The sequence below is a fragment of the Aphelocoma coerulescens genome, chromosome 5 (assembly GCF_041296385.1).
Source record: "Aphelocoma coerulescens isolate FSJ_1873_10779 chromosome 5, UR_Acoe_1.0, whole genome shotgun sequence".
Classification (NCBI taxonomy): Eukaryota; Metazoa; Chordata; class Aves; order Passeriformes; family Corvidae; genus Aphelocoma; species Aphelocoma coerulescens.
Genome location: NC_091019.1, coordinates 22,355,236 through 22,380,131, shown reverse-complemented (window position 1 = coordinate 22,380,131; position 24,896 = coordinate 22,355,236). Strand labels below are relative to the sequence as shown.

The 24,896-nt window shown below is 44.2% G+C and overlaps 1 protein-coding gene across 3 annotated transcripts; it reads right to left on the bottom strand.

Moving 5' to 3' along the window:
• Positions 1-753: 753 nt before the first annotated feature.
• Positions 754-24,548, bottom strand: C5H11orf24 (chromosome 5 C11orf24 homolog). Of its 3 annotated transcripts, none has more exons than XM_069017086.1 (6): positions 24,399-24,548; positions 23,485-23,599; positions 19,991-20,087; positions 6,616-6,854; positions 3,785-3,901; positions 754-2,629 (listed from the first exon to the last, which is right to left on the bottom strand). In XM_069017086.1, exons 4-6 carry the CDS (start codon positions 6,770-6,772, stop codon positions 1,407-1,409), a joined length of 1,497 nt encoding a protein of 498 aa, XP_068873187.1. In that variant the 5' UTR covers positions 6,773-6,854; positions 19,991-20,087; positions 23,485-23,599; positions 24,399-24,548; the 3' UTR covers positions 754-1,406. The 3 variants fall into 3 exon arrangements, with proteins under 3 accessions (XP_068873187.1, XP_068873188.1, XP_068873189.1); XM_069017087.1 differs by lacking the exon at positions 24,399-24,548 and adding an exon at positions 24,179-24,364; XM_069017088.1 differs by lacking the exon at positions 19,991-20,087.
• Between the last annotated feature and the right edge of the window lie 348 nt (positions 24,549-24,896).

The window sequence follows — 24,896 nt, the reverse complement described above, 5'->3', positions numbered from 1 at the left end:
GCTGTGCTGCTGCTTGTGCTCTCTGCAGCCACTTTCACAGCACTCTCAGCTGATGACGACCTCGTCTACAAAGTAGCCTCTTCCAGGGTAAAGGCTCCCTCCAAACTCTAAACAGCCCAAGATTTCTGGATAAATAATCAAGCTGAAACTCAGCAGTTTCAAATTCTGAGGTTTGCTTATTATCACTCTCACTCAAGATTACATGCAAGGTTGATTAAAGAAAGGCCAACTAATTCAAGTGAGAGACAAGCTATCAATATGTTTAAAAAGACCCCAACACACCTCAATCCAGCACTTTGCTATTGGTATATATGTGTCATCCAAATAGGATGCATTAATCACTGAAGAATACTTGCCTAAAAATCAAGTGCTTTCTACTCATTCTCTCAGATGCAGATCTTGGGAGGCAAGTTGCAACTGCATGTGCAATTAACCTTCCAAAATACTAACAACTCTGTGCTGGTCCTAAACGCAAAAGAAAAACCAAAACAGAGGCTGATGCTCTAAGCATGAAAGATAATAAGAAGTAAGTGGGTCTGCATACCTGGGAGACTGGCAGCATAATGGTCTTAAATTATAGAAGCAGTACTCTGGAAGATGATCAGTAACTTCTGTGACGTGTCCATGCTTTCAGCGAGGTTTTCAAAGCCCCCATACTTGTAATACTGAAGTGGAGCTAATTTACTTAAGCCCCAAAAGCCCATTTGCTTGCTTCTGAACTGGCAGGGACAGGAATAAAATGAGAAACACAAGAAGATATGCCCTTCCAGGGCCCCATTTATTAACTGAATACAAAAATAAGATCATTTAAGTGCAGAGGCACAGTAATCCACTCCGTGGTGAAGATACCTTGGGTTAGCAGTAAACAGAGTTTACAATACCTTGTAAACAGATCTCTTCATAAGCAAGAAGCATACTGAAATATGACACACACTGGATTAAAACTCCCCTGTTGCAACAGTACTCCACACTTCTCATCTGGCTATTTGGGAGCACTTCACAAAAGGTGACAGCATCCTTTGCTCTGTTTTCAGAGGACCACATGTGAAACAAATGAAACACAACCTGCACTGTAAACAGCTGAAAAGTGCTACAGCATTTTCAGAGGATGGCAACTTACACCTTGTTAGATTTGTTTTGCAATGAAATATAATGGTCAAAGCTACTGTACATTATGAAAACGTTAAAAATGATTTTTTTTTATGGTTTTACAGCAACCTGTTGCACAGTTGAATAAAAAATTATTATTTTTTTCTTAATACAGTACATGGCATTTCTCCTCAATTGCACTAGAAGTAAATTTGGAAGCACTTTCAGTTTGCGTCATAGGCAGATAGAAAGGAAAAACAAGTCAGACGGACTTTCAATCTCCTTTCCTCTCCTGCCTACTATTTATCCCCACCTCTTCACATCTCTGAGTCCACATACATTCCATTGATCAGGTAATCCACTTGTGTGTAATCTTTCTTCTTGTAGCTTTCATAGGCCTGCGTGAGGAAAAGAACTATAACAGTTATGAAAAAGAACGTACCAACTAAAAGCACTGCAAGAAGTGAACTTTTATCCACTAAGTACTGAGTCAGGGGCTCGGCAGCAATGAGAAGATACTCATTGTCTGTGTCCTGAGTTTCTGTGAGGCCTGAAGCTGTTGTTTTGGCTGCATCTGTTGGAGCCATGGTTGTTGAAAAGACATCAGATGTTGATTTCATCCCATATTCAGTCGTAGTTGCTACTGTAGAGGCTGCAGTTAAAACCACGGCACCTCTTGTAGAGCCCAGAGGAGAAGTTGATTCACTCAAGGATGCTGTGGCTGTATTTGCTTCTGGCTTTAGGTCTGGCAATGTGTTGGCACGCACTGGATTTGCAGAGTGAGAACTCTCTGTGGGGATGGGTGTCATGGCAAGCGTGGAAGTGTTGGCATGCACTGGATTTGCAGAGTGAGAACTCTCCGTGGGGATGGGTGTCGTGGCAAGCGTGGAAGCAGTGGAAGATGTTACTGCATCCTGTGGGATGGGGGTGGTCAGTGTTGTGGTCAGTGCCTTCAGGTCAGCTCCAGCAGAGGTGGGGCTGTTAGGGTGAGGAGCACTGGTGCTGGTGGTACCTGGCCTAGGCTGCTGTGCTTGGGTACCTGCTTCAGAAGTAACACTGAGGGGACCAGAAGTGGGGGACAATACTGAGACAGAGCTATTATGTCCTGAATTTTGGCTGGTGGTCACCCTCTGGGTGACATGGCTGGAATTGGGAGCAGAGATGTTACCATGAAAAGGAGAAGAGGCAGAGGCTGGCATGGCTTTAGTAAAGGTATCAGAACCAGAGGTGTTCGAGGCTGCGGCAGTTGTTTCATAAGTGGTCATAGCAACAGAGAAAGACGCATTTGTAATGTTTGTTGTTATGGCAGGGGCAGTGGTGGTAGCATGGCTTGCAGTTGGTTTTGCGGTACTTGTTATGACATTTTCCTCCTCCTCAACCCCAGCCAATTGCCTCAAATGAATCCTGTGAGTCTGAGCAGTTGAGGAAAACGTGTTTTCCACACTGTGTCGGTCAATCCGTGCATTCAGCATCCTCTCCGTTTTCTGTGGATGGCTCTGGTGCTGAAACAGGGCTGTTTCCCATTTGCTCCTGACAATTTCTTCCAAAAGACAAAACAAATGAGTTTTGTAAGAATAAAAAAACTCTCAAGCTCAAATCTAACCTCAACCCCCTAACATGCAAACCAGAACACATATTCTGCAGTACACACAGTACAAGTGGAAGACATCAGTCCTGAATTCAGCAAGAACATGAAAACACAAGACCCCTCTGCCTTTATTGCACATAATCCCTTTGAGGGTTTTTTGTTTTGGTTTTTTCTGCCACCAGACCTCTAGTATTTGCCCAGCCAGGGAGTTAATTTCACAAAAGGGGAGTAATGAAGTAGAGAGCTACAATGCAGAAGCACATTATCAACAGGAGCAGTCTTACAAATGTCAATTCCTGAGAAGACTCATGCTTTCAAAGTTACACATCATCAAAAAAGCCTTTGTGCTTAGATTCATAATTTTCACTTGTCAAAGCTGAGCAGAAATTTCTACTTACACCTTCATACCTCAGGATAATTTCCTTCACAACTAGTGAGCTAGATCTATAGTCACATAAATCCCATCTGCTTATCACAAGTCCGGTTGTTACATTGCAGAGAAACCTTTGCCAATCCAAAAGAACCATGCACAAATTCTTTTTTTAAACTTGGGCACAGTGAACTCCTGAAACAAACTTTAGAAGATTGATTTCCCAATTATAAATTGGCTCAATTTTGTTATTGTGTCACTTTATTAAAACTGAGTACCCTGGCACTGGAAAGTCACCATGAGCAATTGCTGCTCTGATTAAAGAAGCAGTCTGTTGACTCTGGAACAAAATCCTGGCAATCTGAGAGAAAAACAATGCCAGGACATTTTCCTTTCTCTGAAAAAAAATATAAATACATCTGTTATGCCTTTATTTTTGTTAGGACAGCGTGTGGCGTGCAAATGGTTTGAATGAATGATGTCTTCAACATGGAGACAAACTGTTACTCAGTAAGTGTTACAAAAGCTATTCAAAGACACATCATGCACTCATGCAAGTGCCAGAGTCCCTAGGACAAAGTGAAAGTTATTCCAGTGAACTGAACCTACAGAATCACCCTGCAGGCATTTCACAACCCATCCTCCTCAGCTGAAAGCCTATCAAGGGTTAAACACAGGCATTTAAAGCAAAAGAACCAGGATCCTGGATTTCCCAGAAGCCTGAAACATGGCTTTACCTGCAAGAAGATCTTTGATGTCTTGTTCTCCAGCATTCTGGCATATGCTCAGCTGGTGACACTGCAGGAGGAGGCAGTGATTCTGGTAGGGCACAGACCAATTACAGTGATGGCTCCCTGAAAACAGCAGAGAAAATGGATTGCTGCACACAGGATACCAAACCTGCTGCTTTGTGCCTCTAATTATAGAATTGAAAAAAAAAAACCCGCAACCAAAAAGAAACCCAAACCATGCAATATCTAGAAGGTCTGGCCTTAAAGAATCCTGACTCAGCCTGAGTGAAAATAACCAAAGAAAGCCAATGAAACCAATATAGCCAATGCAGCCTACCCACCTGCTTGTCTTCTGGTACCAGCATCTCCTGATAATAGCAATTCACTCACCCAAACAGGGACAAATAAAGTGCACTACAGTAAGGACCCATGTAAATTCATCTAGGTGTCTTAACGAGGAAAAAAAGAAGCAAGTCAAAACTGAGAAGACATCACTCATGGGAGACAGGTCCCATCTCAGTGCTAGGAATTGCACAGAAATTTACTTGCCAGTCGTTGAGCAATGATACCATTAGCCAAGAGAGCCATCACAGAAATCGTCTTTTAGTAAGTCAAATCCCAACACAAGCTAAATAAAGTCATCACAGGAAGAACTCTCTTTCCTTTAAGCTCCTTCAAGCATCCCTTTGAACTCACTTACTTCTTTCTGGACATGTCCACATACACAAAATCAAGCTTCCAGGGAAGGAATGAACCTCCTCCAACCAATGCTGAGGAAACATTTTAAACAGTGTACCAAGTTTTGGGGACCCTTGCGTACGCGGGTGGTATTGAAATCCTGGAGTGAATCCAAGGGAGACTACTACGTGTCTGAAGGGCTGAAACAGATCATTCACAGGAAATCCCAACTCAACATCACGGGAAAAAACTAGTTTCCACCACAAGGGCACTCAGACACTGGACTAGGGGCCAGAGAGGTGATGCTCTCTCTGTCAGGTCTTGAACAGACAGATCAAAGTTGGGTTTGGACCAGAGTACTTCAAAAGACCCCTTCTGGTGGCAGCTGCATTACTTCTCTAAGTAACTGATGTCGTGTCAGCAAAGGTGCAAACTATATCTACAGAAAAGTACCTTACCAGCTAGAAATATTTTTCTGCTTCTCCAAGTAATGTAGCTATGAAGACATCTCCCTATGCAACCTTGGCCTGCAATTTCACACTATAATACCTTAAAAAATAACAACCACTGCTTCTTTATTGACAGTTACATATGTGTTACAATTCTGACATCTAAGCCTCAGGCCTTATGTCTGCAATGACTGAAAGCACAAAAATATATACTGTTGGGAAAGATGGGAATGGAGAATGAAATCAGTAAAGCTGATCTTAAAACCTAAAGCTAATAATAAAAAAAGACTTTTCAGGTCCTTCCTCCCAGATGATCTCTCTGCACATGGCTATATACTTATGTCAAGAGTTTCTATCTTTTCCACCTCCCTTAACATCAGGTAGTGCAACAGACTGGCCATCAAGTAACAAACAGAGATGAAATTGCTTCAGTAGGTTTAGTACAGAATGTAAAACCTCGAAATGTTTATGCTTTTGGGTTTAGTTTTGCGTGGTTTTCTGAAGATGGAGTGGGTCATCTAATTCTAGAGGTTCAACTCCCTCTGCTCAAGAAAGATAACACTCAACTGGACTTGTTTTGTACAAACATGTCAGGAGAGAACAAAGTGAAGGGCATAAAAAAAGTGGTTAAAGTCAGCAACAGGGGCAGCCATGCAGCCTAATCATGTTCCAGCCCTGATCGCAGACTAACCAAATTCTTTATGTTTCTCTTGTGGAAAAGGCAGCTGATGACACATTTTCTACCCTTACTGAGATGCAAGAAGGCTAAGATGAGATGTACACAGTGTTTAGAGATTCTCAGGTGGGACAGACAAGCATGACATGCTACAGACCCTAAGTGTCAGCACAGTCAGTGTGAACATGTCAGCTTCTGGAGTTTACCACCTTGAAAAACACAACCTGGAGTTTTCGCTGCTCTGGTGCCTGCAAGACAGGCTCACTCTTATTTTACCTCCTAAATAAAAAAAATTATGAAGGTACTTTTTTCCCACTATGAAGAAATATGTCATGTTTTAACTAAAGGTTTGAAACCACTGGCCATTAAAACCAGCATCTTTATTATGTTCCTAACCATCTGAATGTCAGATATTCATCCCCCTGATTTAAAAGTCTCATCTTCACCACAGCATCACCAACTTCTTGTAGGTGCTACAAGCTTTCTCATCTGGCTAGACAGGATTGGAACCTCCATAAGGACAACTCAAAGACTCTCCTAGAAGTTTTATGCTTTATAAAGACATCTCAGAGGTAGTGAGGAGGCTTTCATCTCAACAGATTTAACCCTGTGCTTGGTTGCAGGACAAAGTGGTTTCTTCTAAGACAGAAAACACACACATTCTAGGGAGCAAAGATTACTCGTTCTACTGCAGCTGTCTACAGCAGCACTGCTCACTTGCAAACATCTGGCAGCAGGGAATAATCATTCTTCAATTCAAGTGACCTAACACTGTTTGCACGCTATCAGTGCACACCAACAGCACATGCTGTCTCTTATGTAAGCTAGAAGAGCCCTGGGAAACAGTTGTCCTGCATTCAATTTAACCAAAGCTATCAGAAGTTACTTAGCACCACAGCACTGCACAGAGAAGTCATAACTGTAAATGCCTGTAAACAACTGGAATTAATAAAGAAAGTCATCAAAGGAGCAGCAGAGACCTTCAAGGGACAGAAAAGGTAGATGGAATTCCATCCAAGGGACAAGAACCTCACCTGAAGCACCTGGGCTCTGACAAGCCTGCCTGCATTGCTCTTCACTTGTAAGCCTGTTTATTTGCACTACATGGACTCCTCCCCCTTTCAGGACAGAAAACTGGTGTTCACATATACAGATGGAAATCAGCAGGAAGAACACAATGGCAGTCCACATCTTCAGGGTTGGCCTTACAGGGAAGCTTCTCTTCCCAGAAGAAATTCTCTCTTATATCAACTTCAGATCCACTGCAATATACCTATTAAAAAAAAAGAAAAAGAAAAAGAACAATTTATATCCCAATGAGCAGGAATGGGAAAAAAAAAGAAAACTGTACAAAGCAGGCAAGCATCATTACACATCACAAACGAGCTCAGAGGCAGGAGGAGTAAAGACTGTTCCCAACTTCCCAGAGAGGCCCTTTCTTTGGAAAAGGTACTTCACTCTCCTTCCCTCAGGTCCCAATGGAGAACAGCTTAAGTCAAAAGCCATGTGTACAAAGTCAATCTCAAAGCCCAGAAGCACGTGGCAGCACAGATATGATGCCTTTGGACTCCTTTTGGGACCCCTAATGTCGTTCCCAGGCTCAGCAGAAGGGTTTTCACCAGTTTGAGCACACGGATAATAAGGGGAACTATAGTCCTGGCCCTGCCTTTACACCGAGTCAGTCAAAACCAAGTAACCAAGGTTGATTTCTGCTTTGATTTTCCTGCTCATTACAAAAAGCTAAAAGAAACTTTGATTAAAAACAAGCAAAACCCACTATTTCAGGGCTTCCAAGACATTACACAGACACAGCTGTTACTGAAGAAGATTCATACCCACAGTAAGCCTTCATTTCCCCACATAAAATGATAGATAATGCCTTTCCTTCCTTACTAATGCACACATGTGACTCTGACCCAATGGAGCAGCTTTCATCACTGAAGACACTGAAACAGCTCTCACTGACATCAGAGCAGATTAGTAGCTTCTTATCTGGATTTACCCTCTTGGTTCTGAGGTTTTTAGAGCTTTGTATGAGCTTCCAAACAGTTCAGTCTGAACCAGACCTACTGCAAGCTTCTTCCCTAAGTAATTTTGAAGGGCAGCCCTCTTCCTCATCACTGAAGCAAGCCTTAGTCACCATCCTGAAGTTATGAAGAGAAATGTGACAGCCGTCAAAGAGTGTTGAGATTCAGCTTTGTGTGACATCTCCAAGATGGATGTGATGACTGCAAAGGCAGTTCACAACACAGAATGAGCAGCATGTGTGAATGGTATAAATACCACAGTGAAGAACATCTAGCAGTCCTCAGTAATGTGCATAAGACCCTGATTTAGCCATGCATGCAAGAAGTCTCAGCCTGAGCTCTCAACTCCAGTTTCAACCATGCTTGTGGAATTTAAGAATCTAAGAGCTGTTTCTCCTGCAAAAAAGCCCCAAATAATGTTTGTTAGCTTTGACTCGGATTGCAGCATTTTGATGCTTTGTACCATTAAATTTTTGTTTCCAATTTTTCCTCCTGCTATATCCTAAAGCCCCAAACAGGGCAATGGAGTTTTAGCTTCAAAAACATCCTATCTGAAAAAGGGTGATATATAAACAGCTACCCCAAGCTTCTCAGAGGACACACAATATACAGGTCCACACTGGACTGTCAAAGAGCCAAAGATGGCGACAAAACTTGATACTAAAATGCAGTGCCTCAAATTCAATCTTCCTAGTCAACCTTCAAGTTCCCTGAGGAACTCAGGGTCTCCTTCCTGCCTATTTATTCTAGTAAAAAGAGTTATTTTACCTGTTAAAAATTGATGGAGCATCTTCTGCTCTCCCAGAGAGATGGGAAGCCTGAAATGACTGTAGGGCCCTTGCACTGCTGACCTCAGCTCATGCACCCCCCACAGCTTTCTCCCTGGAGCAAGCATGCCCAGCATCACACTCATTTTGTGCAAGCAGGTTTCTCAGTGCAGCCAGAAGTTCAAGCCTGTGTCATCTCACCTGGCAGCTGGAAATACTTCTAAATCTGGCCTGACAACAGAAGTGTTGGCAGGGAAAGGCAGCTCAGCAGCCCCATCTAGTCCTACGTACCAGTGACTACGCCCAGTGTCCAGCCAGCACCAGCTCTGCCAGGGCCTCTCTCCCATTTCACACTATGCATGAACAGCACAGACTGACTTTGCTCTTTCTTTATCACTTTGTCTTCTTCCAAGCAAAGTTGAAAGAATCAGGACAGGAGAGGAGACGACCTGTGCTGTACCAGCACAGCCTTTGCAAGAGGCTACAACAGCATCGGCTGCTCAGGAAAGCAGCCCCACATTCCCCTCAGGGAATTGGCAATATTAATTTGTGTTGTTCAGCCAAGCCAACTTCCAATGCTTTTCCCACTGTCCCAAATTGCAAGGCACTTCTACAAATTTGTCTCAGCCTTTATCACACTCTTACTATCACTCTTCACGTATGTTGTAAATAAACCACTGAAAGCTGCAGTTGGTAAGACTGGGAGCAAGGGGGAAAGCAAGGGAGAACATTAAATACTCTGCCCACAAGAGACTTTTCTAGAGCAGACAGCAAGGACTTCCTTTAAACCCCACATCCTTCAACTTAAAGCAAGCAAATTGGGTTCCCTCAAAGACACTACAGGTACCTCACCTCAGAGCACTGTTTGGCAACCTGCACTCCCACCACATGGTGCCAAAGTAAGTGCATTTTTTGTGAAGTTCACAGGTCAGAGGCAGAGATTCAGAAAGCATTACTTAACCCACAAAAGGAAAGGGGAAAAAAACATCATTAATGTATTTCACATTTTAAAGAGGGCAGCTTATGTCTGCTGTCCCTTTTCAAGGTCCAGGGTTTATAAGAAGCATTATTTTACAGCCTAAGAAGTGACCCTGAGAATGAATTACACACGCAATAGTGTATGCATATACTGTTTTAAATAAACTAGTAAGGAATAACAGCAAGGAATACAAACACTAAACATTTATTGTAGAAGTTTTTTTCCTACCTTTAGTATCAATTTTGCAATTACAATAACCACTCTCAAAGAATAAACATCCTCCATTGCATTTTGAAACTACGGATATGACAGCATTATAGCTAAAAAGAAATACTTTCATTATTATTATAGTTAAAATCTCAGTGTTTTAGGACAAATAAAATATTAATATTAACCTCAACCAGTGCAACAACTACACAAATTTGCAAGATCAAATGATCACACCAGTACCTAGAAGCTGTTGCATTAACATGCATCCCCTTTGCAAAGAGATGTTTTGTATCCCCAACCACATCAACTCACTAGAATTCCTTCCCATCACTGCTGACTTTGGTTCCACTTGACTGCTACAACTGCAGAGGAAAATAAAACCCCAGAAAATAACTCTCACCTCTTCCAAAGTGCCTGGCAGCCTTTCTGAATTAGGCCAGCACTGGTTTAGGGTGACATGCCAAGCTCATGCACAAGAGATTTGTCCCCCCCTTACCCTCTCACTAAACATGGTCTCCTCAGGCCCCAACTGGCCATACATCCCCTAAGGCACTCAATACAAAATTACAATCTTAAAACACTTTTCAAGGTTCTTTGGCCAATCATGAAAATCCCTTTGCAGACTGCAGAGTGAGTGTGTGAAGCAGGCAAACACAATGCACAGACTATGTATGAGTCTATCAGACAAGCAAACAGCTCCTTTCCAAGACCAGTGAGAGATAACCAGCTGCAGTCATATCTTAATGCAGTACAGATGGGGTTTGGGATGCTGTATTAAATATCAGAAACTCCAGCTAGAGGTGTGTTTTTTGGCCTCTCCTACCTTAGCCAATCCCATTCACCCAGAACAGGAGTTACAATTACTTGGAGATCACTTTTCCCAACTTAACGACTGCCCTTTACAACCACAAGCAATAAGCTGCATTTCTGACTTCCTGCCACACTTCTAGACCATCCCACACGGTTCCATTTGTACTCAGAGACCCCTCTGACCACCCATCCCCCCACCTACATCCCAGAACAGCACTAACTAAACCTTCTGCTCCAAACCACGTTGATTCCTGTCTGGACAACACAGTGGAAGGAGATGAATTCTACTGTTCCCATCAGAAGTAATCTTGAGAAATTGGCGCAAAATTCACTCTTCAAGCACTACTGTCTCCACCTATAGAGCATCCCCAAGGAAATTCAAAGCCAAATCAAACCACAAAAGACAGCAACAAATAAAATCTGGGAAAAGACTACACTCTGAAAAATACAAAGTTTGCTTTTGTTATCTGTGGCTGTAACTCAGCAGGGAACAAGCATGCTGGCAAACCAGAATAACTTTGAGTCAACAACTGAATGACTGATGACTTTGCAATGTACACACATATCCAGAGGGCACTGCCTGCTGGATTTCAGAAGAGTTCCTTGCTTCTTGCTGATCTCACAGTGCTTAAGCCAAGGAATTTATACAAATAAAAAAATTCATTATTTCAAAGAACAATGATTGGGATGATGTTGCAAGAGCAGAGAGAGGCCCTTGGAATATAAACCCCTTGCCTCTATGCCCTGCTGCAGCAGCCTCAGTTGTTCCTGGTTAAGCAGCTGCAAGGTGCATGCAGTGACTGCACCAGGGTGAAAGATACAGAATTAGACCAAAAAAGAGGAAATGTGGGTGTTAAGACATCACAGGTACAAAGAGTGCAAAGCAAATAATTTAGGACAGCACATGCTCCTTTGAGCTGCCATTGAAGAGCCAGTAGACACTGCCTCAAAATTCATACTCACAAGTGTGCGTGGACTAGGTATGAAATAAGGTCGAAGTTGCAAAGAAATGTTTTATCTTTAGTATAACAACAAAGCAGGGAAAACAAGGGTGGAATACCTTTTGCAGACAACAATGCTACTCTCCCATCAAACTGAGAAGGCATAAGGCCTGTTTCCCACTTGCATTTGCTGCTAAACATTTGATGTGTTGTCAGCTCTCTAAACAAGTGCAACATTTCTCTCTTCAGAAAAACAGAATTAAACCAGATTTTGCTAAGGCAAGACAAGCACATCTCATTTTGTAAATCAAGACAAGAATACAGGAGACAGGGAATCTGCACTGCAATCCTCAGATGCATTTTACTTCCCAAGCTTCTCTCCAAGACTGAAGACGCACATGTAGATCAGTTTGGAGACAGAAGGGGCAACACCAAGGCACATGAGGCTGGCCCAATGTTAGCTGAGTATGACCAGATGAAGTTATATGATTCTCTGAACAGCAGCTTTAGAGCCATTAATTCCTTTGGCTTCCCAAGAAAGTTCTGACAAGCTGCAAAGCTGCTTCTACAACATGTGAGATGCTATCAACAATGAAGAATGAACAGATTGTAAAGCAGAAAAGCACTACAGATTACAGAGGAGGAAATATATTATTAGGTCCCTGGGCTGGACACAGCTCCTTGATTCCCAAGATGTCTGCACAGTATGCAGCATTCCCACTGCCTCAGAAAACCAGGATACAATAGTCAAAGGTCCATTTGTTGCCCCAATACTGGGTCTCTGTGCACCCACCATTTCCACCACTAAGAAAGTGCTCCTTGTAGTAAAATGACTGAGGTGAAACCTGCACAGTTCCATACTTTCAGAAGGAGTTTTGAAGGAAAATGTGCCTAGAAATCAAGAGTCTTATCTCATGGATACATCAGCCAGGCTGGAATATTGACCAGCCAGCTGGATCTGATAAACACCTTGGGCTGACATGAGGGCAGCAGAGCACTAGAGGCTGATCTGCTGCAACAGTAGGACGCAAGTTACACATGCTCTGAAATGCAATTCAGGGAAAAAATACTGCCAGCTCAGATCCAGAAGTACATCACTTATATTCCTTCTCCTGCCACACAATTCTTTAGAGTGTAACACAGGTGGCCACATGGCAGAGAAGACCTGGCACATTGCTCCACATTAGCAGCACACTCCTCACTGCAGCAGGCAGAACAGGGTATTGGATGGTCACAGGTTTGGTCTGCTGCTGCCTTTCCTGATGTTTCTGCCAGTACATATCCACAAAAAAAGATCTTAAAAATTCCCACTTCTCACCCCACCCCACCAGCAATGAGGCTGGGGGTGTACACGAAGTCAGAGGGGACACAGCTAGGCCAGTTGACCCCAAGGGATATTCCTTCCCATATGGCATTGTGCTCAGCATATAAAGCTGGGGGAAGAAGGAAGGAAGGGCAGGATGTTTGGAGTGATGGCCTCTGTCTGCCCAAGTCACCGTTACGTGTGACACAGCCCTGCTTTCTTGGGAATGGCTGAACACCTGCCTGCCCATGAGAAGTGCTGAAGGAATTCCTCGGTTTGCTATCCTTGAACATGTGGCTTTTGTTTTTCCTACTAAACTCTATCTCAACCCACAAGTTTTCTCACTTAATCTCTCCCATGCCAACAGGTAGGATTGAGTGAGCGGCTCTGCAGGGCTGAGTTGCCAGCTCGAGTTAAACCACAACAGGCACATTTAGCTGCAGTGGGGTTTATTGGTGTTTTTTGGGGGTTTTTTTGGTTAGTTTTGTTTCAAATATTACCAGCTTTACCCATCTCCATCTCTCTGTTCCTTGGTTCCTCTCTCAGGGCACAAGGCAGACATCTTATACAGTTGAGAACAGTCCACACTGCCACTGTTGAGGCTTCACGGCCATCACACTTTGCCTCTGAAGGAACAAATGTTAATGCCTAAAACTCCCAAACCAGCACCACCCATCCATCATCCTTTCTCACCCATATTAGTACCATGTGCTGCAGTTCTGATGCCGAGAAGTACTACTCAGCAAAACATTTCTCCTGTGAAAAATGATCATACAGCTATTTGATTTATGAAAATGTGCTTTGTTTTGAAATATCTGAAACAATCTAGTTTCAATATACAGAAAAGCAAGCTGCCAAGGGCTAACTACATAAAGCTGTGACTGAACAATAAATCTGTCAACAAAAATACCTTTAAGCAGTAAAAATGTGTACTATGGCTCAGCTGCAACCTTCCCTAGTCTGGTCTGCACCCGAAGCAGATAGATGTTTTCAGACATGTTGTTGTCTCGTGGGGACTGGAGATCATATGCAGGGCATTTCACACCATGTGTTTCAAATTAACCAGCTTTCAACAAGACCCTCAAAGGAACCATCCCAGTGGGCTCCCACAAGAACTCTACAGCCCTTGAACTAACACAAAGCAAAGTTCATCAAGAAGGGTAAAAGGCCAACTCCTGATTTTGGTTTCTCTAAGTGCCTGTAGAAGCAGGTACTCTGCAATACAGGGGCTTCATGCTTGCTGAGGGATGCCATTAGAAGCCAGAACCAGCATGTTCCACATGCACAGGAATAAACTGTGCCTGAGGTGCTATTGAATTCAAAACTGACAAGTGTGGAGCTAACAGAGACTTAACAAGCAGCAACTTCAGCCTGAAGGTACAAATAACCAAGTGTTACTTCTGGAGCCAAGTGCCAGTGTGTTCAAGTCTGGTCACCCACCCACCTCCTGCCCTAAAGAATTTTACCATAGTCAGCAAATTCCTGGCAATTCAGATCAAGTTAAGTTTCACTGAAATGCTACCTTCCACTCCAGATATTTGAGAAATCATTATGCTCCTCTATAGGTTCATGTAGCTGAAATACTGATTTTAGGCCCAAGGAAACACAGGACATATCTCTATCCAGAACACAAGGTTCTGCAACTTTGCTCAGGAATTAAGCCTGTGCATGGTTTTCAGCAGGGTTACACACCACAGAAATGGCACCTTATGTTACAAAAGCATCAGGCAATACTGTGGGAGCTCAGAAACTCAGAAGAAGTTCAGAGAGCCTGGAAACAGCCAAAACACAATCCCAGGGCAATGACTGAAAGTGAACATCTGCTCAGCCCTAAAACAAGTGGAAAAGAGGAAAACATTTTTGGCTATTTTTCCTTTCTTCAAGGAAGCAAGATCTTTGTGCATATCCTGAAATAGGAAGAATAAACACAAATTAAAAAAAAAATTCCAAAGATATGTTCCTCCACCTCCAGTTATCCTCACAAACAACATGAAAGCTCCTAGGTTATAAGAGGTTTCCTCTATTTAAGCAAATGACTCAGGTTAAAAAACAAAAGTAGTTTCATATGGAAGATCTCCCAGGTGAGATGCAGCAAAAAGACACTCCAGCTTATCTCAATGCAATATGTCACTGGGGGGGTTTCCACCATACATATGTTAGCACGAAGAAGAGATTCTTCCTAAAGTCTCCAAGCCAGGAATACATTTATAGCGATACCAAATAAAGTTTGTTGGCACATGCCTCCCTGCTTTGTGATTTTGTCAGCTTGAAAGGTGTGGAAATCACAGGGCAGGGCGGGTGGGAAATCTTAGCCAAATCTATTTTTATCCAAAGAAAGAAAGAATTAAATGCAGTAGCAGCTCTCCTCATCCTTGCTGGTCTTCCCTGTGGCAGGTTCCTCACAGCCAGCAAGTCTTCAGTTCATGCACCAACCTGAATTTAAACCCATCCATTATCACAACCTCAAGGAAAAACATCCTTCCCTCTCCTTACTCCCATGGATGTCCAGGGCTGCCAAGGCAGCATCTGCAGAAGTGCTTCAGCCCAGCTCTTGGGTCTCCTACACACCAACAGGGCAGCAGCTGTGCTGTCCTACCTTGTTCTAGGTTCCCTCTTTTCCATTTCAGAGGAACTCATTACAAGAGTCATTTTGAGTCTTGATACTCAAAAAATGATTATTAAATCAAAGTAAAATAAGCTTGGTTTGAGCTCCTCAGAGCTCTCCCAGTAGCAAAGAGCCCCTCATTCATGGAAGAGGGACCGCACAGGCAGCAGCAGGTTCTTCTGAACCTTTCTGAGCTTGATACAGAAGGTCTGTCTATCTGTCTGTCTCCTGCTGATGTGGCTAACAAGAACTCCAAAGCTATTTCAGGGGGTCACCTGAATGTCATGGGCATCTACAGAAAGTAATCTCTCACCAAGAGAAATTACAACCACCACAAACATCAGTTTAACTTGTACCAAAGACACGAATGTGAAAAGCATTCTGTATTTGACTGGACAGATGGGGTCACAAACACAGATATTTTCGGAAGCCGTCTCAGATGCCTCCATGTTTATCTCACTCTTCAATTTTTGCTCACCAGTACAGCAACAAACATAGAAAAAACTCCAAAATTGAAACCTCTCTCTCAAATTGTGACACCTGAACTTGTAAGAAAACCAAGAGGTTATTCTTATTCCTCCAGAAGCTGTGACCTAAAAGCAGCAGGAAGACTGAACCTATTAGAAACTTCTGGCTACTGATTTTTTGCCAAAGATGCTACGATCCTGTAATGAGGGGAACAGTGAACTAGAAAAGCCAAACTACCAACAAGATCAATCCACCCTCGTTCAAAAAGGAGCTCACCATACACTAATTATCCAGGTGTCTGCCTGGGAAAGGTTGTCCAAGCTCAAACAACAAAAATAGGGGAAAGGACAAGCATGTGAAAAACCACACTACAAACAGTAACTCTTACTGCTTGCTTTTGACTGGTGTTCTGAAGGCTTCAGCTCCAGTGTACTCCAGTACAAACCTGTCCAGTATCATCAGATAGCAGAACACTGTTACAGGTCAGGAAACAACAGGTGGAACAGACTGTGACTGAATGAAATCAGATACAAAACAAGAGACGTGCCAAGAACTAAATAATTCACACTTGAATTAACATGCACTTCTGCCTATCAAACAACAGCTTTTGTTTCAAATTGTTTGCTGCTAGAGACTCTGCAAGACTGGAATGAGAAATGGCTAGAAATGTAGAAGAGTGAGAACCCAGGCAGCCAGCACTGAGGTACAACACTTCTTCAGCCTCATCTTTTAAACAGTTTAGGATCCTCAGAACTATATACCAGACTAACAAGTCCAACCTGAAGGCTGAAGAGTCCCATCAGCTGGTTGTAGGGACCTCAAACCCTGCCCTCTCAGCTGCTCTTGCTCCTGTTCAACTGTACCGACGCAGAGGGCTTAAATCCCACCAGTAAACTGCCTCAGAACACAAGGTAAAGCAACACCAGTGCTGCTTTCCTCAAAAGCTGCAGTTGGCAGTAAACCAAGAACTGCCCCATAAGCAGCAGAGTCGTCCCTACAGAATGACAGGAATCTCAGAGTGACACACCGCATGTTCGGCATCACAACTGTCAACTACTGAGAAGCGCGTTTGCTTCTTAAAATCATCCAGAAATCTGGAAGTTTCCAAAAGAGATCAGAGAAAACTCCAGTTTAAGTGATAGCAATGGGTCAGAGGACCAAAAGTCTTCTCTTCAGGTTCCCTCTCTATTTTGGGCAGTTTAGAACCAGGATCTTCTCAGGATGTGATGGAGAAGAGCACTTTCACTTCAGTTGCCTGGAATTGTATCATGAGGTAAATCTGGCCAAGCAGACAGTGGAGCAGAAAAATTGTACTGCAGTGAGGATCATGTGCTGAGTTTTTGGGGTTAGTTTTGGGTTTATTTGTTTGCCTTTTTTCCTGACAGCCATCTGAAGAGGATCTTGCTTAGCAAACCCTCTAGCACCTATAGGCCAAGACAGAAAACTCTCTACCTATGTGGATGCACATTAACACCTACGAAATCAAACAATCTCTAACCATTTAAACTGCATGCCCACCATTTCAGTCTTTGCTTTTTAAAGCACTTCCCTCCAGCAGTAACATTACTGGAGATGAGAGAAAAATACTGAAATAAATTTGTCCATGTATTTTATTTACAAATTCTCTTCTTCCTCCACATATCTTTTATGCAGATGAACCTCTGTATGAAATCCTGCATCACAGCTCTATGTTCACTGGATGGCATTCACTGCATCTTGCTCAGAAGCAACTTTAAATGTGAATGCCTGAGTCAGCTGTGTATCACAATTTTGGAGCAAGTATTTTAACTCCAGAAGGGACCTCTGCAGGTGTTATCTTACTGATTTACTGCAAACAAATTTGTCCCAAGACATGCAATAACTTAAGAGCTCATTCAGTAGAGGGGTTTGTTTTCAGTCAGCTCCCAGGGGACAGGTTGCCTACTCCATAGTTTGCATTACATCTGTTTCCACTTTCAGAGGGGTCAAAGACCAAGTGCAGAACATACCACCCAGAAAGAACTGCTTACTAATATTGCCAAAACCTGCAAAAAAATAAAAAGGCAACCAAAACCCCCCAACTCACCAGAATTTTCTGTTTATATTTTATTTTTAGGCTCTTTCAGATATTCCTTAAGAGGATGGATCATCAGCACTGGAAACCCACTTCTGCGACAGCTGTTAATTCACTAATATATTTCACTGCATCAACATATATCCAGCTTCTATACCTTACAAGATTTTCAAACTCTAGAAATTCTTGCTCCCTTTGCAATGGACAGAAAAGCAACAAACAGGAATCTATGAATACATGGGATTCAGTCAAAAGGTATTTGCTAAATAGCAAACAAACACAACTCCTGCTTTTACTTACCAAGTCAGCTAGTAACAAAGAGCTCAGTCCAGGCCACATGCTTCTCAAACTCAAGCAAGTGTCCCTGAAAAATGCTATCAGCTGTTTCCACATCAGCATATCTGTCTGAGGCAGTAATTCTTCAAACACACAAAGCCCGTGTTTAACTTTACAGGCAAGAATAAATCTAACAGAACCTGCGGAACCCAGAACCTGCATAAAACTGAGTCATGTAGCCACTGCCAGGCTCATGACATTGCATTCCCTTGCTGGCTTCACCACCCAAAATGTGCCCATTGGAGTCAGGTATACCCCAGACATTGTCAGTGACGCATTTCAGCCACAGCACATGCCTACTCCAGCCACCTCAGAGATGGCCATCACAGCCAGAACACATGGGTCCTGCCTCTTCCACAATGCAAATATAAACTGCTGGCAATCACTTTAAAAAACAACATCATAGATGAAGATATAATTTATGTCTTAGCAATGCATGCCTGCAATCCAGAAAGCCCGGGCTGCATCAAAAGCAGCGTGGACAGCAGGTCAAGGGAGTGAATTCTGCCTCTGCTCTGGTGAGACCCCATCTGGAGAGGTGCGTCCAGCACCTCTCCTATGACAACAGGCTGAGACAGTCAGGGTCATTCAGCCTGGAGAAGACTCAGGGGAGACCTCACTGTGGTCTTTCAGTACTTAAAGGGGGCATATAAAAAAGAGGGAGAGTGACAGGGAAGACAGTGACAGGGCAAGGAGAGATTTAGATTAGATGCTAGGAATAAGTTCTTCACTGTGAGGGTGGTGAGGCACTGGCACAGGTTGCTCAGAGAAGTTGTAGATACCCCTTCCCTGAAATTGTTCAAGGTCAGGTTGGAAGGAGCCCTGAGCAACCTGATCATCTCTGCCCATGGCAGGGGGGTTTGGAACTAGATGATATTTAAGGTACCTTCCTAGCCTAACCCTTTTATGATGGGAATAAATGCTCTTGGCTTGCACATGGAGAATTTTAAGATATCACTGGGCATCTCTCACCTGTTAGAATTCTCCATCCTCAACCCCCTTAATAAGTCAATCTCTGTTTATCTTATGGAAAAAAACCCAGAAAGCCTTTTTTCCCATCCTTTTTTAATTAGAGGAGTTTAAATCTAGATGCTACTGCCAGCAACACAAACACACTGATGATGTAGTTTCCTCAAAAGGATTGATGGTATAGAGGAGTTTTGCTGACACAAACACCAGCCCAACCTTTGGAGCATGGGTTAGTCCACGGCACAACAGGGCATCAGTTCAAAAGGGCAGAGCAGAGGCAAGATAGACCAACCCTCCCTTATCTCACAGGATGGGAAAAGGGGTGTGAAAAGACTGAGTCATTTGTGTACAGCTATAGGAGGAACTGGTCAGAGCTGGAACTGAAAATGAAAATCAAGTCTCTTGAAATCTAGCTCAGTACACAGCTACAAGACAGACAGCTTTTCCTATGAAAGCATATCCGTAGTCAATGTGTCATTAGGAGCATCTCAGGAACATCCAGAAATACCTGCTGTGGGATTTCTCTTTTTAGATGGGAAGAGGAGTGTTCCCATAACATAAATCACATACAAATCAAATTCCTGTATCAATACTGATATTCAGGGCATGATGTACATCAAGAAATGTGGAGTAGTAAAGAGGTAGCACAAATGCATGAAGCAGCCTCCTCTCCAGTTAATGGTTTGCTTAATCTTAGACAGACCCCAAATACTTCCCTTCAACCAGTTTGCATTCAGATCACTTCTACCTTTATTTCCTGTTCTTCAGTTTATTCCTGGTTCATGAACAGGGAGTAATTTTGCCCTCACCCATCTGCACATGTTCAGTTCCTGCTGACTTCTACAGAGTTTCTCTCTACTAATTGACTTCTTTTACAGCAGTTTCAAATCTATCCAGAGAGACCAAAAGCAAAAACAATGATTTTGAGTGTAGCAACTTACCATGCAAACACTTGCAACTGTTTTCTTGCTGTCAGGAATTATTGCGCCTTTAGGGAAAGCAAAAGCCAATAAAAGCCCGGATACAGTAGGACTACAGCTGAAAGCATAGGGAAAAAAATGTGTAAAATGTTATTGTATGCAACCAGAGAGACATTTCTGTGAGACTGGCAAAGCGTTTTCACAAAGAGGTGGAAGAGTGAAAAGGTTTATCCTGCTTTTTATACAGAGAAGTCAAATAAAATAAAAAAAAAAAAAAAAAAGAGAAGAAGACTCAGCAAAAGAACATGCTTAATCCTATTAAAATTAATGAGATTTCATCCTGGTCTCCACACACTAGTTGTAGTAGGAGTTTAACTTAAGTGGATTTAAAACCAGATTTAGTTAAAGTGCTGCAAAGTCTCCCCAAGCCAAACAAATATACATCCAACACAAACATACATGTAAAATTCAACACAAATTTTATCAGCCACTCTGCTTCACTCCTCCTTTTTTTTTTTTTTTTAACAAATCTGAAACTGGGACACATGAGAAATACATGCTGACATGTTTTGCTGGACTATTGCATAAGTAGTTCTCTGGGCTTGGCACCAAGTCAGAGTCAGGTGGAGCCAGGGAAGGCAATCCCAATGCCCTCCTGGGCAGTCATTGTTAGCAGAAGCAGTGAAGGGGACTTGCTGAATTTTTCAATAAATTAATAAAAAGGCTCTTGTACACAGACCACCTCTCCTTCCCTCTCTGTGTACTTAGGGAATAACAGAGGTAGCTATGGGGGCTTGTACACCCCACAACCATATTTGCAGAACACAACTTAGTTGTCCTTTAGGGGACACAGCCCAACTGAGACTCCCATAGCAAAGGTGCCAGGAGCTGTGGTGATGTACAGAGACAACCCAGGCCCACCCCTGCAACCTGCACTGCCAGCACAGGCTGAACCTCCTGCTTGGATGGGGGCCCAGCTGGTCCCTCAAGCAGGTGCAAGATGCACAAACGGACTGTGGGTCCTGCCACCCTGGGGGACAGTCCAGCTGGCTGCAAATAAACAAGTACCCATATCCCTGGCTCTCTGCCCACTATTCCTTTCTTCACAGCACATTGTCCTGCAAGAAAACAACCAACCAAACAAGCACCCAGTGTGCTTTCCAAATGGTTGACAAGTTATCATGTGAAACAGGAGGAAAGGACATCACGGAGAAGCCAGACCCACATACTCATTCCAGAGACCTCACACTCTGCAAAGGATGTTCAAAGACCAGCCTTCCCACCATGGCAATGCCGCCACTGGGGACAGGGTTTCAGTCCCATCCTGTCTGACAGCACTGCACAACACCACCTTGGTGCCAGTGCAGCAGGACACCCACCTGTCAGCACCAGATCTGAGCCTTGAGGAGGCCATGCCCAGAACAACAAAGAAAAATAAAGCCAGCAAAGGAAATGGAAGACTGTCAGACGTTTTGGCACCTATGGTGACGGACACTCAAAACTGCCATGAGAAAACCTCATTCCAGTGAAATCACAGTAACAGCAAAGCAGAGCCCTCAGCTAAACCCTACAGAACTACAGCAATGAGCAATCCAGACAGCAAAACAGCAAGCAGCCAAGTGCTACTTTACACACCAGCAAGACAATCATGTGGTTCCACTGAGCATTAGAGTCCACTTCTACAGATCTTGCTACTTACTTGCACTGGATAAGTTGTTCACAGGAACATGCAGAAATGTCCGTGCAGACATTCCTTCAAGAAAGGGGTCTCCATACCATGGCAGAGATAAGTTGTCCTTTCCTGAATTAATTGCTGCACCATAAGCACCCTGGGCACCTTACCTGCATGTTGACTCTCTTGGATTGTGAGCAGTCAGAAGCTGGAGGAGCTGTGAACCCAAAATGCACAACCTCCCTGCACTTATTTTCAGCATTGTCACTGTCCCTGCAGTGCCAGAAGCATCCTTAGACCCCAGCTGCCAACTCACAACTCCTCCCAGTCTAAGCTACAGGAAGGGAAACAGAAATGATTGGAGGACTGAACACATCAAGTGCTTGCTACCATCAAGCAAGAAAAAGTTCAATGGCGGTTTATTTCACAGGACTTCTTGGCTTTGCTATCAACAAAGTCAACAGCCCTTGGGGAGCCCTTTCCACACCCAGACAGGCTGGGTATCATCGATATGTAGGGTATGACAAAGGATTACACCTGCAGAACAGGCTGGAAGCTGGGAAGGGAACCAACCTTGCTGAGCCAGAGCACACAGTGTCAGATGGCATCCAGCAACAGCACATAAGGCAGGGATATTGCCCTCCCAGTCCTTTTAAGGGCCAGAGGAAAAAAGAAGTCACAAAGACCATCTTGTCTGGCTGCTGTTTCAGCACAACCCATGGAGCTTCATCCAACAATTACTGTGTTGGACAAGGGTGGGAAGGGTATCTCATGTACCTCACGAATGAACTTTGAACCAGCTGTGTACATAGGTAGAGACACCTCCTTCAGAAAAGCATCCCATCCCAATTGAAACACCTAAAAGGACAAATAGCCAGCTGGTGTGGATTGTCATTGCCCTGCAAGGGAGTTCTACCAAGGCACAGCAGCTGAGGAACTACCTGCAAGTCCTGGTGAAGTGATTGTTTTTTCCTCCAGCTTTCCCATGCACAAACATCTCCATTCCTTCATGTCCCTGCAACATTTTCCCTTGAAAATTTAGCCAGTAACATACAAGCAAAAAGTCTGCTAGTGCATTTCCTGTAATCCAGGATATGCATCCAGACATTTTAAATACACCACCAGGTCTTCAGCATTGAAGTTTTTCATCACCAAAGCTTGACATTTTGCTTGCAAATTACTCCCATAGCCTTCAGAAAGCCTGTGCCAGGACAGTTCCCTTAGAAGGCAAAGGCTTCAGGTTGTATGGGTGTGCCAATAAGAATTTCAAAAACAGATAAACAGATGCAAAGTCTGTTTTCTAGCAGGTGGGTTTATAAATCCAGCAGGGAATTTGCAATTAAAACAAAAAATAAAGATGTCCTCACCAACATGTTAAGAGACACGCAGCCTGGAATTTCTCCCAAGAAAGTGCTAAAACAATACATGTGTGTATACCTGAATTATGTATACATAAAAGCCAGAACCAAGCAGCAGACATGCACAGCACACACACAAATCCACCACTGACATGAAAGCTAATAAAAATGGATGGATTCCTTCTAAACTATCCATTGCCACATAATGGACTGCATTAACATACATAATAGTGGTTGATTATGGTAGATAGATTCGATTAATATAAAAATACATGCACTTTTGAGACAGAAACATTGCATCAACCTGCATCCTATAGCATAGTTTTCAAAGTTACTGTTCAGTCACAAACCCTCTGAGGACTAAAGGGCACCAAATGTTCACTATCAGCAAGTTTACATTGCTCATCGAAACTGCATTGCAATCCATCTTAAGGTGGGCAGGATTTATTGGGTTTGTCCCTCCAGTAAGCAGTCAGATAACTCACTTTATCAGGAAACAGCAGCGGTGTTGCATGACCAAGTCTGGCAGGGATTCAGTCAACTAACATGTAGGACATTCAAGGCACATTACTCAACACGATCCTGTGACAGGAGCCAATCCTAGAAAACAAAGTTTGGGGACAGAGGGGAAAGTTAAAACATTTGCTGAATCCACCAGAAGAAGATTCACTGCAATAGGATATCCCCACAGAATGCCATATTTGAGAGCTTGGTCAAAGAACGGTGTTTATTCTTCCTGCCATTTCCTGAACTCCAGCTGACACCTTGCTAACATTGCCCAGGGTACAGTTAAACCTTCTGAAAACCTTTACTTAAGGTAGGATAAATTGAAAAAGATTTCAGTGCGATACCACAGGATGCCACTGCCAAGCGTTACCTTAATTGCACACACTCAACATTATTTATTCGGACACACGATATGTTCACATATCGGTGATGCCGTGCCTAAGGGTGGCGACTGCTACAGACACCGGATCTTTGAGGTGGTCCACGGGGCCTAAAAATGTTACACTCCGGCTGTGAGTTACTTGCTGAGTCAATCACCTCTTCCCCGCAATGAAACCCAGTTCTCCTCGCTCCCGCCTCCCCACTACCAAAGCCATCTACAAGCGTTCACAGACTGCAGGGGAACAGAGCCACCGCTCCCTCCGCTGCTACGGGGAGAGGGCTGCAACTTACTGCAAAATTTATTCGCAACTCGTGCCACATATGTACTCAACTTCTGTGGCAGTTCACGGGAACGGCTGCCGAGCCGCCGCTCTCCCCTCGCGGGCCGCGGCTCCTCGTCCGCCGAACCCGCGCGGGCTCCGCGCCCCCGGAGACCCCGGCACGGCCACCGCGTCCCTCCCGCCCGCGCTCCCTCAGGCCCAGGACGAGTCACCGCCCGCCCGCAACTCACGACGTGGCGGAGCCCGGCGGAGGACGCGGCCCCGGGGCGGGAGAGGCGCTCGGCCGGCGCTGGCGCGGCCCCCGGGGGCAGGGAAAGGCAGGGAAGAGCCCAGCGAAGGGAAGGGAAGAAAGCCAGAGCCCCGCGGCCCCGCCACATGCCGCGGCCAGGCCCCGCCCCGCCCGCGCCCCCTCCACGCCCCATTGGCCCGCCCGCCCGCGGCCCGCCCGCGGCCGCACCGGCCCCGCCCCCGCCCCGCCCCTCGGCGGTCGCCCCGGAAAGGCCCCGGGAAGGCCCCGGGAAGGCCCCGGGAAGGCGCCGGGGGCAGAGGGCGGGCGCTGCCCGCGGAAGTGACGGGGCACCGCGGCCCCCGGGGCGCCGGAGTGATGTGTGCGAGTTACCCGCGGCTTAAGATTGGTGGGGTGTGTTTGGAGTTCTGTCTAGGGCACAGCAGCGAGAAGCTGTGCTCACGCGAGGCTGTTTTCCTTCTCCTCCTGGGTTTTCCGCGCC